This window comes from Athene noctua, chromosome 11 (genome assembly GCF_965140245.1).
Source record: "Athene noctua chromosome 11, bAthNoc1.hap1.1, whole genome shotgun sequence".
Classification (NCBI taxonomy): Eukaryota; Metazoa; Chordata; class Aves; order Strigiformes; family Strigidae; genus Athene; species Athene noctua.
The window spans coordinates 6578121-6594063 of record NC_134047.1 but is presented as its reverse complement, the minus strand read 5'-3'; the positions used below and the strand labels follow the sequence as shown (position 1 = coordinate 6594063).

Below are 15943 nucleotides of genomic sequence, written 5' to 3'. Positions count from 1 at the left end.
ATTTAAAAGAGTGAAAACAAACATGCACAGTAAACAAGATGCTGAAGCAGAAGATGATATCTTTCCCAAAGCTTAAATACTCTCCCAAAATGCTCACTGTAAATCTATCCAACAAGCAAAAGAAGCTCTAGATTTTTAACAATTTCTTCCAACCACTTTAACTTGGAGTAATGTTTTTATGTGCAGCTCCCCACCCTGGCAAATAGGGTTTAGATGGTAACTTGCGTCTGATGCAGCTTTTAACTTATCAGGACTCCAAGTACTCTCAGAACTTACTTCTTGTTTGAAAGTTGATAAGGGGAGTCTCAATGCTTCTCGGAGAAGGGTATACATGCCAGAAATGAGGAAAGCAAGTTGCTCTTCTGAGAGATTAGTGCTATCTGCAATCAGCTTGACAGATTCCTTGCAGTCTTTTCCTTCCAATGCATTAACAGTTACTGTGAATAAGAAAGAAAAGCAAGACGCCTTAAAAGAGAGGAAGACCTGGAGACGACGAACATTAACATATCATTAGCATATCTATGATTTTACTTGACTTAATGTACTGACATTTTTCCTGATGTGAAACTGTCACTGCAGGTCTTTGTAAAGACATCTGATCATCCACCACCACCGGTCAGCCTCACCACAGTTTACCAAAGGAACTTCAATCGATTAAGCTTTTGCATTGTAAAACTGAAGATGCTTTCATGCTGAAATTTGTTCCAGTGGGATAATGCAAAAAAGGTAAAAAAATTCATTGTTCACAAGTACAAATTCAAACTGAACTTCTATCAACAAACTTGTTCACATGAGAAGCCTGCTTACAGCTTCATTTCACTTTTGATACAGAGGGTAAGAGAGGATTGAGAGTAAACAATTCAACACTATTCTCCAATGCTTTACATAATTAATTAATCTTGCAATATCAGCAGATACTAAGGATTAAATGAGCAAGGCGACAAAACTAAACCTTCAAGTCTTGTAGTCTGCACAACTACTGATAATATAAACTCTAAAGGAAATTACTGTTACCCCATGTGGCAATATTATACAGTAATAACTGGTGTGTGTTTATCTTAATCTTCATCATTCTCTTATTCCTCCTTTTTCCATATATGCACTGGCTTATATAAATTTCTGTTGTCATGTCAGCCTCTGTCCTGCACTCTGATCAGTCTGGATGGACTGCTGGAGCCACAGGAAGCCCCACTGTGGATAAAAAAATAATATTACTGACACATCCCATTGCGGGATCGGGGCATTAGTCATTTATAACAAGCTATATTAGTGCTGTGAATGAAACATGAAAAGTTAAAAATATCCACCATTACTGAAAGCCAACACTAAGATTAGCTTAATACCAAAATTGAAAAAAAAAAAGTTTTAATCGAACTGCCAGCCTTACTTTTGATATTAGGTGAGTTCCACTGGTACTTTCTTCTAATTCTGGATAAATTCTTTTTGCTTTTCTGTTTTTAATGCACATTAAATTCAGTGGCAAGTCTTGGATCATTCATGTGGCTGACTGAATTTGTCTGGCACTATCTGCACGGCAGATTTTACACTGTAGCCAGGGTGTGCAAGGTGCTAGTACCAAGCTTTCCACGCTGTCTGAAATAGACTCTGCTCTACAACAACAAAACTGATTTTGAGGAGTCTACTGGAAAGGCCAGATACAGATCAGCACTGAGGCCTGACTATGAGATCATACACAGAGCAGGAAACAGGTTCCTGTCTACTTACCTATTTCAATACAACTTTGATCTGTTTCTTCAAAGAACAACAGGTTGCTTATGGCTTTCAACTAGACAGCTTTAATGACAATACCGGTCTTTCTGTCGACCAGCCCTAATGACTGGCTAAAAATCCATGTCGTCTTTTATGACCTACTTGCATTACCCTAGAATACAAGATTTTTTACTCAGTATGGCTCAGGGAACTCAGAAATACCAGCTGTACTAGCATTTCTAGCAGTCAATCAGAGGAAGAAAACAAAGAATAACCCCAAAACATCCCAAGAAAATCTCACTGCTGGGTCATATGCTCCTAGCAGAAGATGCCTGTTGTCTCAAACTTACACTTGCAGTTTAGCAGAGCTTGTGATGCTAAACTGAGCAGGCATATGAAAAGCAGCATTTAATTTTTTATATTAATGTTTAGCAACAGAGTAACTGCCACAGCCTCAAAAAACTAACTCGGTGCAAGTGCCAGCATGATTTAGATATACTCTGTTGAAATCCATCATGCCTTCAGAGACTACTAAACCTTCAAAGGAGAAGCCGCTGTCCCGCGGGCTGTTCATCACAGACCAGCAAGAGCTGAAGCCGACTGGAGATTTGTGCCCGCTCTACCCCACCTGGAGGCCGTCTCCATCTGCTCCGGGGCTCACGGGCACCGGGGGCATCACCGCCCTGGCTCCAGGGGGCTGGGGAGGACTGTTTGCTCCCCCTGCAGTGGGAAGCATTTATTGCACACCTAAATGAAGGCCGTAGCTTATACCGAAATCAAACCCAGATGGGGTTTAGGAGACGGTCAGGCTTCCCGGCACTGATACAACTTTTCAGTCTCCATTGTCCCTGCACTAGGCAGCAAATATGGTTCAGGATCTGTATTTACTTTTGTCCCAAATGCCTCTGCCTATATGTAGCTTTATTACTTTTGTGAGGAAACCCCAGATACATTGCTGCATTTCTGACACTATGCACCAAAACTTTTAAAGACAAACCAGCTACCAGATGCTTTGAGTCCTTATTAACTCAAACTCAGAAGAAAAAGCCTAAAGTTAGCCGAGAGAACATGCATGTAAGGGTTGCAGCACCATGCTGCGCTGTGCAGCAGTTAACCACAAGCAAGCTGTGCTTTTGCTCTGTTAATCAACTTTTCGGTTATTCTGTGATTATCTTACATACAAAAATTTACTCAACCAAGGAACTCTGATTTTGGTGGTCAAAGGTGCCTTGAGAGTCTCACCTGTTTTGTCATGCCACAGGGAGAAGCCTCACAGCCAAAAACCAAATCAAACACTTATTTTCAGTTCTTACAGCCCCAACTTCAGTAAGACATCTGCACTTTGAGGGTTGCTTTATTTTCTCCTGCCCGTTATGAAAACAGCCATGGGGTCTCTGACTTTTACATGCCCACCACAATCTGCCAGTGACTCAACCACTGGCTCCAGGACCGAGGGATAAGAGGAACGACTTTAACAGCGCTCCGTGTGAGTTTGGGGGCCATTCACAGCTGCAAGCGTACGTACCTCGTTCTCACGTATTTCACGGAATTTTAGACTACAAGCAAGAAGACCCACCATTGTGTTTAACCCTCAGCTTTAGCTTCCTGCAGGGAAAAGCAATGGGAAGCGTCCCAGGAGAGCTGCAGCCCTGCCCAGGCCCGGCAGAGGGGAGCAGGCTCTCCAGCCGTCCCTACCTTCCCGGGAGGGCCCCCGGCTCCCTCGAGGAAGGCGGCGGCCGCCTATCGGCTCTGGCAGGGAAGGCCCTCCCGTCCCCCTGCGGCGGGACAGCGAGGGCCCCTCCCGCGCCCACACCGCGCGGAGGGCGGCGGGGAGCACTGGGGCGGGGCAGGCCAGGCCACCCCCGGGGCCTACCTTTGAGGAGCCGCCGGAAGGTCTCCTTGCCCATGTCCTGCACGGCCCGGGCCATGGCCTCCACCTCGGCCGGCACCCGCGGCCCCAGAAAGCCCCCGCCGCGGCCCCCGCCGCCGTCGCCGTGCCCGTAGGCCGCGCCCGGGGCCCTGCCCGCCGCCATGGCAGCGCGGCCCCGCCTGGCGCGGACGCCCCGCCCCGCGCTGGGGGCGGGCACGCGCGGGCCGCCCGCCGCCGCGGCAGGGGGCGCTGTGCCGCCCCAGCGCAGGGGGCCGGCGCCGGAAGGAGCCCCCCGCGCGCCGGCCGCGAGACTGAGGCGCATCCCGGGACCGGCCGCTCATGGCGGCCCGGCCGCTGCGCGCGTGAGGCGCTCGCCGCCGCCTCCTCCTCCCACCGCCGGGCTGCGCCGGAGCCGTTCCCGGTCGCGCCGCCATGACCGAGGAGCCGTACGAGAAGTTCCTGGCCCCCGAGGAGCCGTGCCCGCTGCTCTCGCACCAGCACCCGCCGCGGGGCGGCAGCTTGAGCCTGAGCGAGGAGGGCTGCCTGGACGTCAGCGACTTCGGCTGCCAGCTCTCGTCCTGCCACCGCACCGACCCGCTGCACCGCTTCCACTCCAACAGGTCCGCCCGCGCCTCCGCGGGGCCCCCGCGGCTGCCGCCCACCCGGCGGGCCGAGGCGGCTGGGCCGCGGCGGCTGGGGGATGCCGAGGGGCGGGGGGCGGGCCGGGGCGGCGCGGGGCTGAGGCGACCGGAGGCGCGGCGGCGGCTGCCGCCCCTGGCCGGGGACCCGTCGGGCAGCCCTCGGGGCAGCGGCGTGCGGCGGGGCCGGAGCAGCCTCCCCCCGCTCCCCGGCCCGGTACCAGCCCGGCTACGGCTGTGCGGCGGGTACGCCCGGTAGCCCGCTCGAACGCCCCTTTCCGTTGACAGGGTGGTGTGTGAGCTTGGTCTGGCTTTGACTGATGACATTTATGTTGTTACTGCGAGCCTGGTTCATTTTCAAGATGTGTTTATTCCTTTCCGAATTTCTTAAAACGCAGCTTTGAGCGCTGTAGGATGGGCAACTAGAGAGCGATGAGCTTATAATAATTAAAAGCGGGCCTTGCATCGACACCAAGCAAACCTGGAGAGGCTCACAATGAGTCAGGCGTCTTGGTGACTGCACTGATTCCTGCAGAACCATTTCCATCCCATGCTACTAATTAAGGGCAAATTATTATGTCTGTAATCTGTAGAAAAGGTCTATTCTAAAAATGCAAATGCAACTCTACAAAGAAATTCCAGCTGTACTTATAATACCAAAACCACTGTGCTGCTTACCTAAGACCCTAATTCTGCTACTATTTATGCATAGTATTAAACTTGAATGTAGCAATAGCTTTCTTTGAAAACAGTTTGTAAGCTTTCAGTCTCGAACATATGTGTGGGATAGTTTTAGTGCATGTTCCAGAGCTGCAAAATACTTTTACTGGTTATTAGTGTTTCTGCTACACCATAATGAAGAGTAAATAGTCAGGTAACTTTTCAACTGAATTTATATGAAATCGTGGAAATGACACTTTAAAAGTGTCATTCACAAGGGCATGCTCTTAATTACAGATTCTTAAATGATTCAGTTTGAAGAGCCTTGATCAAATATGATACACTTTCTTGCATTGTAAGACCCAACTGTGACACGAACAGTAAGATGTATTCGTAGCATATCTGTAAGACAAATGTCTATATTCACCAAATTGTCTGTAATTAATTTTGTACTTTTCTCTTTGCATTGCCTTTCAATTCCTGAGTGTGTTATTCAGGCTCGCTTATTTTACAAACCCAGGTTTGTAACCCAGGCATCCCGAGTGAGTGTTTCACCTCTCTGGGCAAGGACATGCCTCGTCTTGCACTGCTTAAGCCATTGCAGATGCATGGTTCAGTCTGTGGTGTTCGCATAAAACTTTATATTTTTTAAAGTTACGAGTTATTCGATATAGTTCCCTCCTCTTGTTAATCCAGTTCACCCCAGCAAGTGCAGCAGGCCCCCTAGGTATGAGAAGAGGAGGGCTAACGGCCTGTCCCTGCAGTGATACTGTGTACCTGGGGTATCTGTGTGTAGTTGGTTGGTGCTAGACATCCTGTGCTTCATCTGTGTTTTGATGGGTCTGGAAACTTTGTCCACTCTATCTTTCCTTTCATCGATATTTCATGAGTACTGCAACTGTAGTAGTGTTCAGAAGCATGCTGTGTCACCACTCTCACATTCTACTCTGTACCACTTGATTGCCCTGCCCACAAAAGTCTGTGCCAGTAAAACATCACACATGTTTAACAGATGCAGAAAGGGAGGGAGGGCAAGATCTTGTGAATCTGCTAAAAGAAGTTTTTGAAACGTCTTTAACATTGGATGAATTCACTGCTGGCTAGATAGATGTGGGAGTCACAAACATATTTAGCCAACCTGTGTACTGCTTAAATAACGACAGGGAGGACCAGCCTTTCTGGGTGATGGCATTGCTCAGCTTTTGCAGTTGGGTAGAGGAATGTTTTTGTAGTTAGCCAGGCTGAGGTGTATAGGCTGATGGAACAGGAGCTGATCGCATGGGTTTGTGTGGTGAATGTTAGAAGCCCTTTTCAAATTGTTTTGGCCGTATTGTAGTGCTGTGCTGACTCATAGTTGTCTCGACCTACTTTTCATCAATATGTAAAATAAATCCAGATACGGAGACTGATTTCATGAGCTTGTTAAATTCTGACTTACTCGCATTAGAGTGAAAAAACCTGTTCTGTGAAGTTTGAGTCCTCAATTGCTTTCCTTTCGCAACAGCATTAACTAGCTTTTAAAATGAAATTCTGAGAGGAAAAAAATGTTTAGTTTTGGCATGGTAGCATTTTCACAGAGGTCATTTTCCCATCTTGCACTGTCTCATTCCAACAGCATGTCCAATATTTTTGGCATTCAGAGTTGAAAATAGTGAATAATGGAGCCTTCTGTATATCTATGTGTTTCTTTATTAAGCCTTAGTTTTGTGTGGGATTATCAACCTGGAATTTCTTTTTTACTTCTATTTGTCCTGAAATCCAGTTGATTTACTTCTGAGTTTTGCTTATTTCAATTTACATGGAAAGTTAAATATCCCAGCTTATGGGAAGTTATATTTTTAGTTCAATGTATTTAAAAAAACAACCAACACCCTCCCCACCAACAAACAAACAATTTACACACTGCAGGAGTCATGGCTCTGGAGTGGAAACTGTTAATGTATTAGAATAAAGATGTAATTATACTAACTGTCTGTGGATTTTTGCCTTGCCGTTTTTTATGTTGAATTCCCTTTGGTGGTGTTTAGGGACCTTTAAAAATATTTTAAAATAGACTACTTGATTTTACATAATTATAACTTATTTCAATAAAATCAATGTATCATGTTACTGACAAGCAATGTGGAGATAGTTTTATGAAGCTGAAAAGAGTTTATCAGCATACATGATGCCAATATGTTTCCTGCTTTCTGTTTTGTCCTGTTCTGCAGGTGGAACTTGACGTCCTGTGGAACCAGCGTAGCCAGCTCAGAGTGCAGCGAGGAGCTGTTCTCATCGGTTTCAGTTGGTGATCAAGACGACTGCTACTCTCTGTTGGATGACCAGGAGTTCACCTCGTTTGATTTGTTCCCCGAGGGTAGTGTCTGCAGTGATGTCTCTTCTTCGATCAGCACATACTGGGATTGGTCAGACAGTGAGTTTGAGTGGCAGGTAAACTAGTTCCACTGTAAATGTAAAATTTTATATAGACTATTAAGTGCTGGGTTTAGCTTTAATTTAAAAGACCTTGCTTGGCATTTATTTCTTGGTAACTACTGAACGTAAGAGCAGATATCTGAATCTTCAGCAATAAAGAAAATATTTTGCTCCATTTTGTTCCAGCGTTCTTAATCTGGAGGAGAGACTGAAGGTCAGCTCTTCAAAGAGGGATGCTTACATATTACAGTAGTTTGGGTTTAGTGACAACACGTGTCTTGTAAGCATGAGCTCAGATCCTTTGTACTGAGCATCTGCCCTACTAATGAAATCTGGTTATAGGTGTCTGCTTCCAGTGATTAGGTTGTATTAAACCTTCCTTAGGAATGGAGCTGGCACCTAGGTAAAATGTAGAAGCTCTTGCCATAGCCTATTTCCATCTTTTTTTCTGTGCCAGTAAGAGTACAGAGCTCACTTTGTCTCATCAGGATGGGAGAAATGCGAAGGTGAATCACGCCTTCCTTTTTCCTGGTCTCTGTTGGATGCAGTCCAGGTCAGGTATCTCTAGTTTCTGGTAGTTGTCTTTGTTCAGCAGTTTTGCAATTGTGATATGCAAATCTTTTTATATATTATAGACTTAAATTGACTTTTTATATTATAGACTTAAATCAACTGCGAATGTATGCATAACTCTGAAATAGGAAACATGGTGCTTCAGAATATACTGAGGAATGCTTTTAAATTTTGTCATAAAGCTTAGTCAGAGCATATACAGAGCCTTTGAAGTGCAGTATAAGGACTGAAAACACTGATTTCAAGAAAGCGCAAATCTTGTTCCAGAAGATGCAAATGAATTTAAGATAACGTGGACTGAGATTAGCTCTGAATTTCTCACTGTTTTAGTCTAACTGCTAGTCTCTATGTATACTGTATCATAGAAGCTACAAGTGCATTTGTATAATGCAGCCTGTAGGAACAACTCAGATTGGATCTCAAAGAGTCAGCTTTGTCAAGTTGTGAAATTTTAATTGCCTGATAAACTTGGCAATTGTTTTGAAAAGAAGTAATCTCCCGTGTCTTAGTTAGCTGGCAGCATGTTTGCTTCGTAACTAGCTTTTTTTATTAATCTTTGTTTTTTAAAACAAGCGTGTAGAATTTTGGAAAGACTTTTCTGTGGCTCTTTATGGTGTTATCTGGCAATATCTGAGCATGAGTAATCCAACTGTCACACTTAGACTGGAAGTGCATTCAGAAGTTACATGTCAGTTGTATAAATGAAGCTAGCTAAAGTTCTGCAGTTGCTTCCAGGAAAATGACAGTGATTTTAATTAAATTGTCTTGTGTAATTATGGGGTGTGGTATAAATTACAAACCTACTTTGAAATGATCTTCCTTAAACTAGACTTATGCTTTAAAATGGGAAGTTTAGATTCAGGTTTGGATTGTAATGGACAATTTACACCGATGGAGGAGGGGAATAGTTGAAATGCCACATCATTCTGCTGTTTTCTTAAATGCAAATTTTTAAAAAGAGGATTGATAAGCAGAGAATAGTGTGAATCAAGTTTGCTGCACTTGCTGTTTGTTGGAAGGTTCAAAGGAGTGCTGCAGGATTATGAGTAATTATTAAGTTGTTAGAGTACATAGATAAGCAATGCTTTGCTAATTTGACAGTATGTTTTGAATTGTTAATAGTGTTAGAATGATTTTAAATCTACCTACTGTATTCTAAGGCTTTGTTCTTTCTCTTGCATATTACAAGTTGCCTGGCAGCGACATTACAAGTGGGAGTGATGTACTTTCCGATGTTATACCTAGTATTCCAAGTTCTCCTTGTCTGCTTCCAAAAAAGAAAAACAAGCATAGGAATCTTGATGAACTTCCATGGAGTGCAATGACAAATGATGAACAGGTGAAATCGACTTTTTTCCTCTGTGAGAACTGTAATATACAGAAGATCTTTCAATTTGTGCCACATCTTAAAAGGACATGCTGATTGCTATAGGTGTAAATGTAGACCTATTCAGCTCTACTGGATCATTGCAACTAAATCTTCTTGTCGTCTGCATCTGTAGTAGGCAATTTAACGTCTACGCAGGTTTTCACCCTGAGTTTCTGAGAATACTCGATGAGCATGTTTTATTCTGTTGGTCCTTGCTTTTTTCATTTAGAATCAATACTACTTTAATACTGCCTTTCTTTGGGTCCTAGGTTGAATATATTGAATATTTGAGTCGCAAAGTCAGTACAGAGATGGGCCTTCGAGAGCAACTTGATATTATTAAAATTATTGATCCTACTGCTCAGATCTCACCTACAGATAGTGAATTCATTATTGAATTGAACTGTCTCACAGATGAAAAACTAAAACAGGTGAGTTAAGGTTTGTACATTTGACTTTGGGGTTTCAGCATCTGATATGTCTTGCAAAATCTCTTACGGAGTTGTGATCAATTTTTATACATAGTCACTAGATACAGGGAGATACACTAGAGCACAATATTGTCAATGAGGGAAAATAGAGTTCAAAAGCATATTGTATGTAATAAACCTTTATATGAAAGACTGTGGTTATATATTCTCAATATGCATTAAGCCTAAACTGGTGTGTGTGTGTGTGTAGTGAGTTAAGCTGTGGACTCGGTACCACTTATGACAAAGCGTATTCTACCTCATGACCATCAACCGCTTGAGGGTCTTTATTTGCTCGCTGGATATAAACTGACATTTAAAACTCCAAAGGATTGGAATTCATTGGGGAAGACCATAAATTTCATGTAAAAAGGGATGCAGAAAAGTGTGTTTTATAGATGTTACAAAATAGAAATTACAACAAAGCAGAGTACTTGATTGATAGATTGATATAGATATATGCTACTGCCTTTTAGTCTTTGTACTGTGGTGATGTGAGTTGGGAAAAGATGCAGTATCCAAACAAGTAGAACTCCTCAGTGTTACTGTGATTGTGATGAAGGTAAAGATTGAAAAGGGAAAACATTCACTGCTCTTATGGGCTCGGCCTATTTCATATTTTGAATGTTTTATAAGTGTCATCTTAAAGTAGGAAAGTACCACTTTCCTTACACCCATCTTTGAGTATACGTACCAAAATAAAGGGGTTTGATACGTTAGGTAACCAACTTAGTTCAGTTGAACTTGACTGATATTTGTGTTTGGTGTTACTATAACTTACTGTCATGTGGTAGAAAATTTATGGGGCAGGATAGGGGTAAAAACCCCCAAATCTTGTTAGTTAGTTTTTCTTCATTCCATAATGAAGTTAATATTAACTTAGTTCTTAGTTAAGTTCTCTTGACTGCCAGATGGCTTAGGATTTAAACAGCCACAGCAAAATGTTTTAAGACTTAACTGAACTGGTCCAATAACTTGATCATTATTAATAGGCAAATTATGTTTTTTCCATGAAAAGGAGTATCTCTGTACAGTATTTATCAGGTTTTAGTAATTCTGCTGCCTCTGTTCTAAAGGTGAGAAACTATATCAAGGAACATGGACCTCGTCAACGGTCTGCAAGAGAAAGCTGGAAGAGGAGTAGCTACAGTTGTGCAAGTACCAGTGGTGTGAGCGGTGCCAGTGCCAGCAGCAGCAGTGCCAGCATGGTCAGCTCAGCAAGCAGCAGTGGTTCTAGTGTTGCTAACTCCGCTTCAAACTCGAGTGCCAACATGAGTCGAGCGCACAGTGATAGTAATTTGTCCACAAGTGCTGCAGAAAGAATCCGGGATTCAAAAGTAAAGTTTCTAATTATGTACATGTGCATTAAGCTGTCTAACTTGTTAAGGTTGCTTATGTGATCTTAACTGGGATATTTGTACTGAAGGAGCATGGTTAGTAACTGAGGATCTGCTGAAGTTATCTGGCTAAACCAGTGCTGACTGTTTCCTCTGACATAGCCATAAGGAATTTAAACTTGTGCTCTTCCCATCACTTCTCTTCTGAGTGAAAACCTGATGTTTGTATGTAGTAGATCTTCTCATTACTTTTGTTTAGAATAAGGTGAGTGGGGTTTGAATAAGGGCTTATGCATCTAACTTAATTCTTTGAATGAACACAGTTTTACAAAAAAAAAAAAAAATTCGAGACTGATCAACCTAATCTAGGCATAATTTTTGGATAGCAGACTGTATTGGTTGTGGGGTTTTTTCCCAACTAGAAGTTTCATTAGGCTTTCTGAATCTTCAGTTTATTTTCCCATCATGTCTCATGAGATTACTTGGTGAAGCATGTTTCAATTGAAATTGAATTACTGAGGCACTTGTCCTCTCTCCTTAAATCCAAGAGTGAAGGGGAGGAGCAGTTCCAGCTTGCTCTTCAGCATGTCAGGTTGTTACTGTAAGACTGTAACGTTTCCCCTATAATAAAGATTCTTCCAGTCAAAGTCTCAGCTGTGCAACATCCCATGTTGTGCCTCGTAACTCAGACGTGGTAAATGGTCTTGGTATTTTAATGTTGGATACAATTTTGGATGAATGTTTGCACCACCTCTGAGAATTCATTTTAGTTATTTTTCAGAGCAGACATTATTTTAGATGTTAATTTATATTTGCCAGCTTTTAAAGGTGGTGTCTAATCTACAGAACAAAATCTTATTTTTTCTCTTCTGTATTTTGGCAGAAACGTTCCAAGCAACGGAAACTACAGCAAAAGGCCTTACGCAAGAGACAGCTGAAAGAACAAAGACAAGCTCGTAAGGAAAGACTGAGTGGATTATTTCTTAATGAAGAAGTACTCTCTTTAAAAGTGACTGAGGAGGACCATGAAGGAGATGTGGATGTTTTAATGTGACAGGGGTGAATTTATCAGTGTTCTTTCTAAGCCTTAAATGTATTATCTTTATTGTTTACATATATTTCTTGACCAAATTTTGATTAGTGTTAACAGTATAAACCAGATCTTTTCTTAAGTGGAATTTTGGTAAGAAGGTCTAAGTATTGAGTAACTTCAGCTTTTTGAGACTAATTTTGCAACAAAAACTTCAGAAACTGAACTGTCTTCTGAAAAGCTGCTGAATAGATACAATTTTAAGGAAATTTTAACTTGGCTAACATGCTATCTTCCTCACAAGATGTAAATCTAAGGGTGCTTTTGAATGACACTAGGCATGCATTACTATGCTTCATCTTTTTTGTTTTTTCCAACTTAGAGTTAATATTGCACTTGGCTTGTTCTGTCTTCCTTTCCCATTATTAGGAGGATTTTTTAGCACAGGAAAAAAAATCTTTTGTTCTATAAGGCTTTCTTCAAGTCTTGCTCTTGGATCATGCAAAATCAAAGTACTGTGATAAAGGCTTCTTTAGAAGTTGTGATTTAACTCAAAAAAACTACACAGAAAATAAGAAGCAGGCACAGATAATGCCTAATAACGTTCTTTAAGAAGTAATTAGAATTCAGAAAAACAACTTGCAAGCTTGGTCTTCAGAAAGTTACTTTGCTGCTCAATATCTTATAGTATGATTATTACTAATGGTTCACCAGTACTCCCCTAGTATTGCTACGAAAAAATTCAAATAAAAACATCTTTATGCATTGAAAGTACACTAATCTGCAACTAAGATGTCTAGGACACTACTTACAATAGTTAAAAATGATACTGGAAACAGAAGTGCAAACAAGTGGCACACAACTTTGGTGGCTTTTTTTCCCCAGAAGCATTTTAAATAGATTCAAGTTGGCAGGAGAATTTAATTAATGCAGCTGTGCTTTTTAATTGTATGTTTAGCTGAGGATGTGTCTTCTGTGTGGGTTGTTACACCATTACATGTTTCAGAGTTCTTCTTTTGTTGTCTTATCTGCTTTTGAAATTTCTCTTGCTAAGAAAATTAGGTAAAATTGTGGCTTTTGGGTAGGGAGGTAAAAGTAGTTTTAACCTGTTTCCTAATTCTGACAATCTGTAAGCTGACTCTTGCCTTTATCTTGGAACTACTTGTTTCAGAACTCCTTCCCTTCAGAGCTGAGCTAAAAATGATAATTCTAAATTTCAATGCGAAACTTAAAAGATTCTGAAAGTATTTTCTAGTTCTGAGTTTAGGAAGTAATTTTTCACCATCATCATGCTTAATTACTTTCATTTTGTGCTTGTGAATTAAGGAGCTTGGCAGTTCAGTGTGGCCACAGGTGCCCGTAATGGCAGGATCTAGCCAAATCCTGCAGAATTGCGTGATCAACTTTATATAGGACTCCTCACATTAATTTTGCATGTCCTGCACAGACTTATTAGCTCTGACAGCTGAAGTATTTTTCTTTCAGAAGTGGTATTCCTTGCAGCCTCAAAATAAACTGCTGGGTAAAGTATCTGAACAATGGCCTCTGAAAGGTCTTAGATGAGAAATAAGCGAGTCAAACTAGTGTGTGTGAACTTAGTCACTCTTACAACTGCTAGACAGCAGGTACCCAGACTTGCCCACTGACTGATTAAAAGCTACGTAATGTCATTTTAAACTTGAGTGCTAGCTATCCCATATGGCCAGTTATTTGGCCACTAACCAGCAGGGACTGTTACCTGTCAGTATTTGCTTGTACTGCACTACTGCTGGTTGATGCCTCCGTTCCCCCTGTAGAAACAATACCAAAAACTTCTTAACAGTATACAAGTTACTGAGAACTTAGATTGTCTTAAATCTGGAGCGCTTTTTTGAATATTGTGGATGGAAGAAAAAATTGAATGGATGTCAATTCAGCTGATTTCAGGGTGCAGTCATTGAACTCTTGCAGCTTACCATGGCTGTAGTGGATGAATTCATCATGAAACATTTCACTGTGTGTACACTGTCACAGTTCATTACAGTATAACCTTTATTTTCTGCAGTGACTTTAAAATGTGATTTTTTTTTTTTTTCCTCCCTGAAGAAAAATATACGCTTAATCCTGTAGAGAATTGAGACTCTGAAATGAATTGTAAGAAAGGTGCAATATCTCAGTGTGGTGGAGCATTGAAAGTGTGTCACTTTATTCTGTTTCAGCAGTTCTTCAGAGTTTAAAATCCCTCAGGCTTTGTTGAGAGAAGACCCCCTTGTTTTGATGAGGTACACTTCTTTATGGTCACCTGTCTACTAGCTTCCAGAGATCATGAAATGAGGGAGGATAGTATTTCCATCTTGATCTTAGTGTGAGCACATAATATAAATTAATCCAAGCGATTAGATAGGTCCAGTTGCTCATCTGTTACATTGGATGAAAAGGTCCTGGGTGCCACAGGAGCTAATTGTAGTAAGTTGTCTCCAGCTGGGTACTTCAGTCACTTGTTAGCTCTGTAATCTCATAGTCCCAGAATGCTTATAACCTAAGAATACAAAACTCTGCATGTTCTGCTAAGAATGCAGAATAACATCTTGCTTGCCTGAATGTTGGTCTTTGCCAAGTACTTGGTATCTTAGAGCATCAGGCCTGAAGTAGCTGTGGGATTCAAGAGTTCTCACATACTTCTACATGTTTGGGTTTTTTCTTTTTTCATCCTTCTTAGTTCTAGTGACACACTCATTTTATGGAGGGGGGAGGTGATTTTTGTCAGATTCTTGTCTTTCCCTGCAATATGCTTTCTGCTTCCCAGGGAAATGGTTGAGTCACCATCCCTGGAGGTATTTAAAAGACATGTAGATGTGGTGCTTAGGGACATGGTTTAGTGGTAGACTTGGCATTGTTACGTTTATGGTTGGACTCGATGATCTTAAAGGTCTTTTCCAACCTAAATGATTCTATGATTCTGTGAATTTGTATTGGGTACCCATGGCATTAGTCAAACGGTTGGAATTTTAGTTACACCTGGTCTTTCTTGTTTCAAGTGTTGCCCATTGTGGCTACTGCTTTGTTTTACAGGAAGTTATCTGCAGATTCAGATAGATAAAGAAGAGTAACAGACTGCTAAAATCATGCATTCTTATTTAGTGCTTTTTCAAAAAAGAGTCAAATTACTGCTTTTTATTCATAGATGAAACATGTTAAGCCTAAAAGCAAAATAGAGACAAACACAAGAAGGCTCAGTTGTATGGCTCCATGGTACTGAAGCTGTATATCTAGGTGCTTTGTACTCACTGTAATATGAATGTAATCAATTTACACTCTGTAACGTTAACAGTTTGCTTCCATGGTAACTTTTTCTCTAAAAAGGCTTAGAAGGAGCACTGAAAGTCTGATTGCAATAGGACTGTAAACAATAGAGAACATTCTTTTCTAATATGATTTTAAATATGCGGAGGAAAACTAGCTGCCTGACAAACCTGTCTTAATTTTTGTCTGTGTATCTAATGTCATCCTTTGTTAAGATAATATCTATTTTTCTTTTTCTGGGAAACTGACTGAAAGATGGTTATAGTATGCTCAGTATGGGATGCTTACTAAGAAGAGCAAGAAGAGTCTTTGCAAGACTTCCTTGGGCTTAACTTTTAGTTTGCATATTGTGGTTTGAAACCTGTGAAGATCATTCTCCGGGGAAAAACCAAACCAGCTTGCTTGAACTTACTCATATGTATTTACATCAGAGAGCATATACAATATAGAAACATATAAAAATGGCAATATTTACTGTTCATCTATGCTGAATGGCCTGAAGCCATTTTTTTTCTCCTAACACACTTTTAGCTTTGAAATCAGTTGATGCATTGGTCTATAAATATTAATAAACCTGACTGTTTTGGGT

General features: G+C 41.4%; 2 protein-coding genes across 2 annotated transcripts in view; one reads left to right on the top strand and one right to left on the bottom strand.

Moving 5' to 3' along the window:
- The window catches only part of COMMD5 (COMM domain containing 5), a 19101-nt gene extending 15087 nt beyond the window's left edge, over positions 1 to 4014 (bottom strand). The window contains 3 exon segments of the mRNA XM_074914788.1: positions 277 to 437; positions 3584 to 3870; positions 3872 to 4014. Coding sequence (XP_074770889.1) covers positions 277 to 437; positions 3584 to 3870; positions 3872 to 4014 — 591 coding nt within the window.
- Positions 4013 to 15943, top strand: FAM199X (family with sequence similarity 199, X-linked). The gene is made up of 6 exons (XM_074914787.1): positions 4013 to 4200; positions 7089 to 7308; positions 9056 to 9205; positions 9505 to 9666; positions 10782 to 11042; positions 11926 to 15943. Exons 1-6 carry the CDS (start codon positions 4013 to 4015, stop codon positions 12094 to 12096), a joined length of 1152 nt encoding a protein of 383 aa, XP_074770888.1. The 3' UTR covers positions 12097 to 15943.

Excerpts from the sequence above, each read along its gene's own strand:
- FAM199X (XM_074914787.1), top strand. The coding sequence starts at position 4,013 with ATGACCGAGGAGCCGTACGAGAAGTTCCTGGCCCCCGAGGAGCCGTGC. Across the intron at positions 7,309-9,055 it reads ACAGTGAGTTTGAGTGGCAG|TTGCCTGGCAGCGACATTAC; the intron begins GTAAACTAGTTC and ends GCATATTACAAG. Across the intron at positions 11,043-11,925 it reads AAAGAATCCGGGATTCAAAA|AAACGTTCCAAGCAACGGAA; the intron begins GTAAAGTTTCTA and ends GTATTTTGGCAG.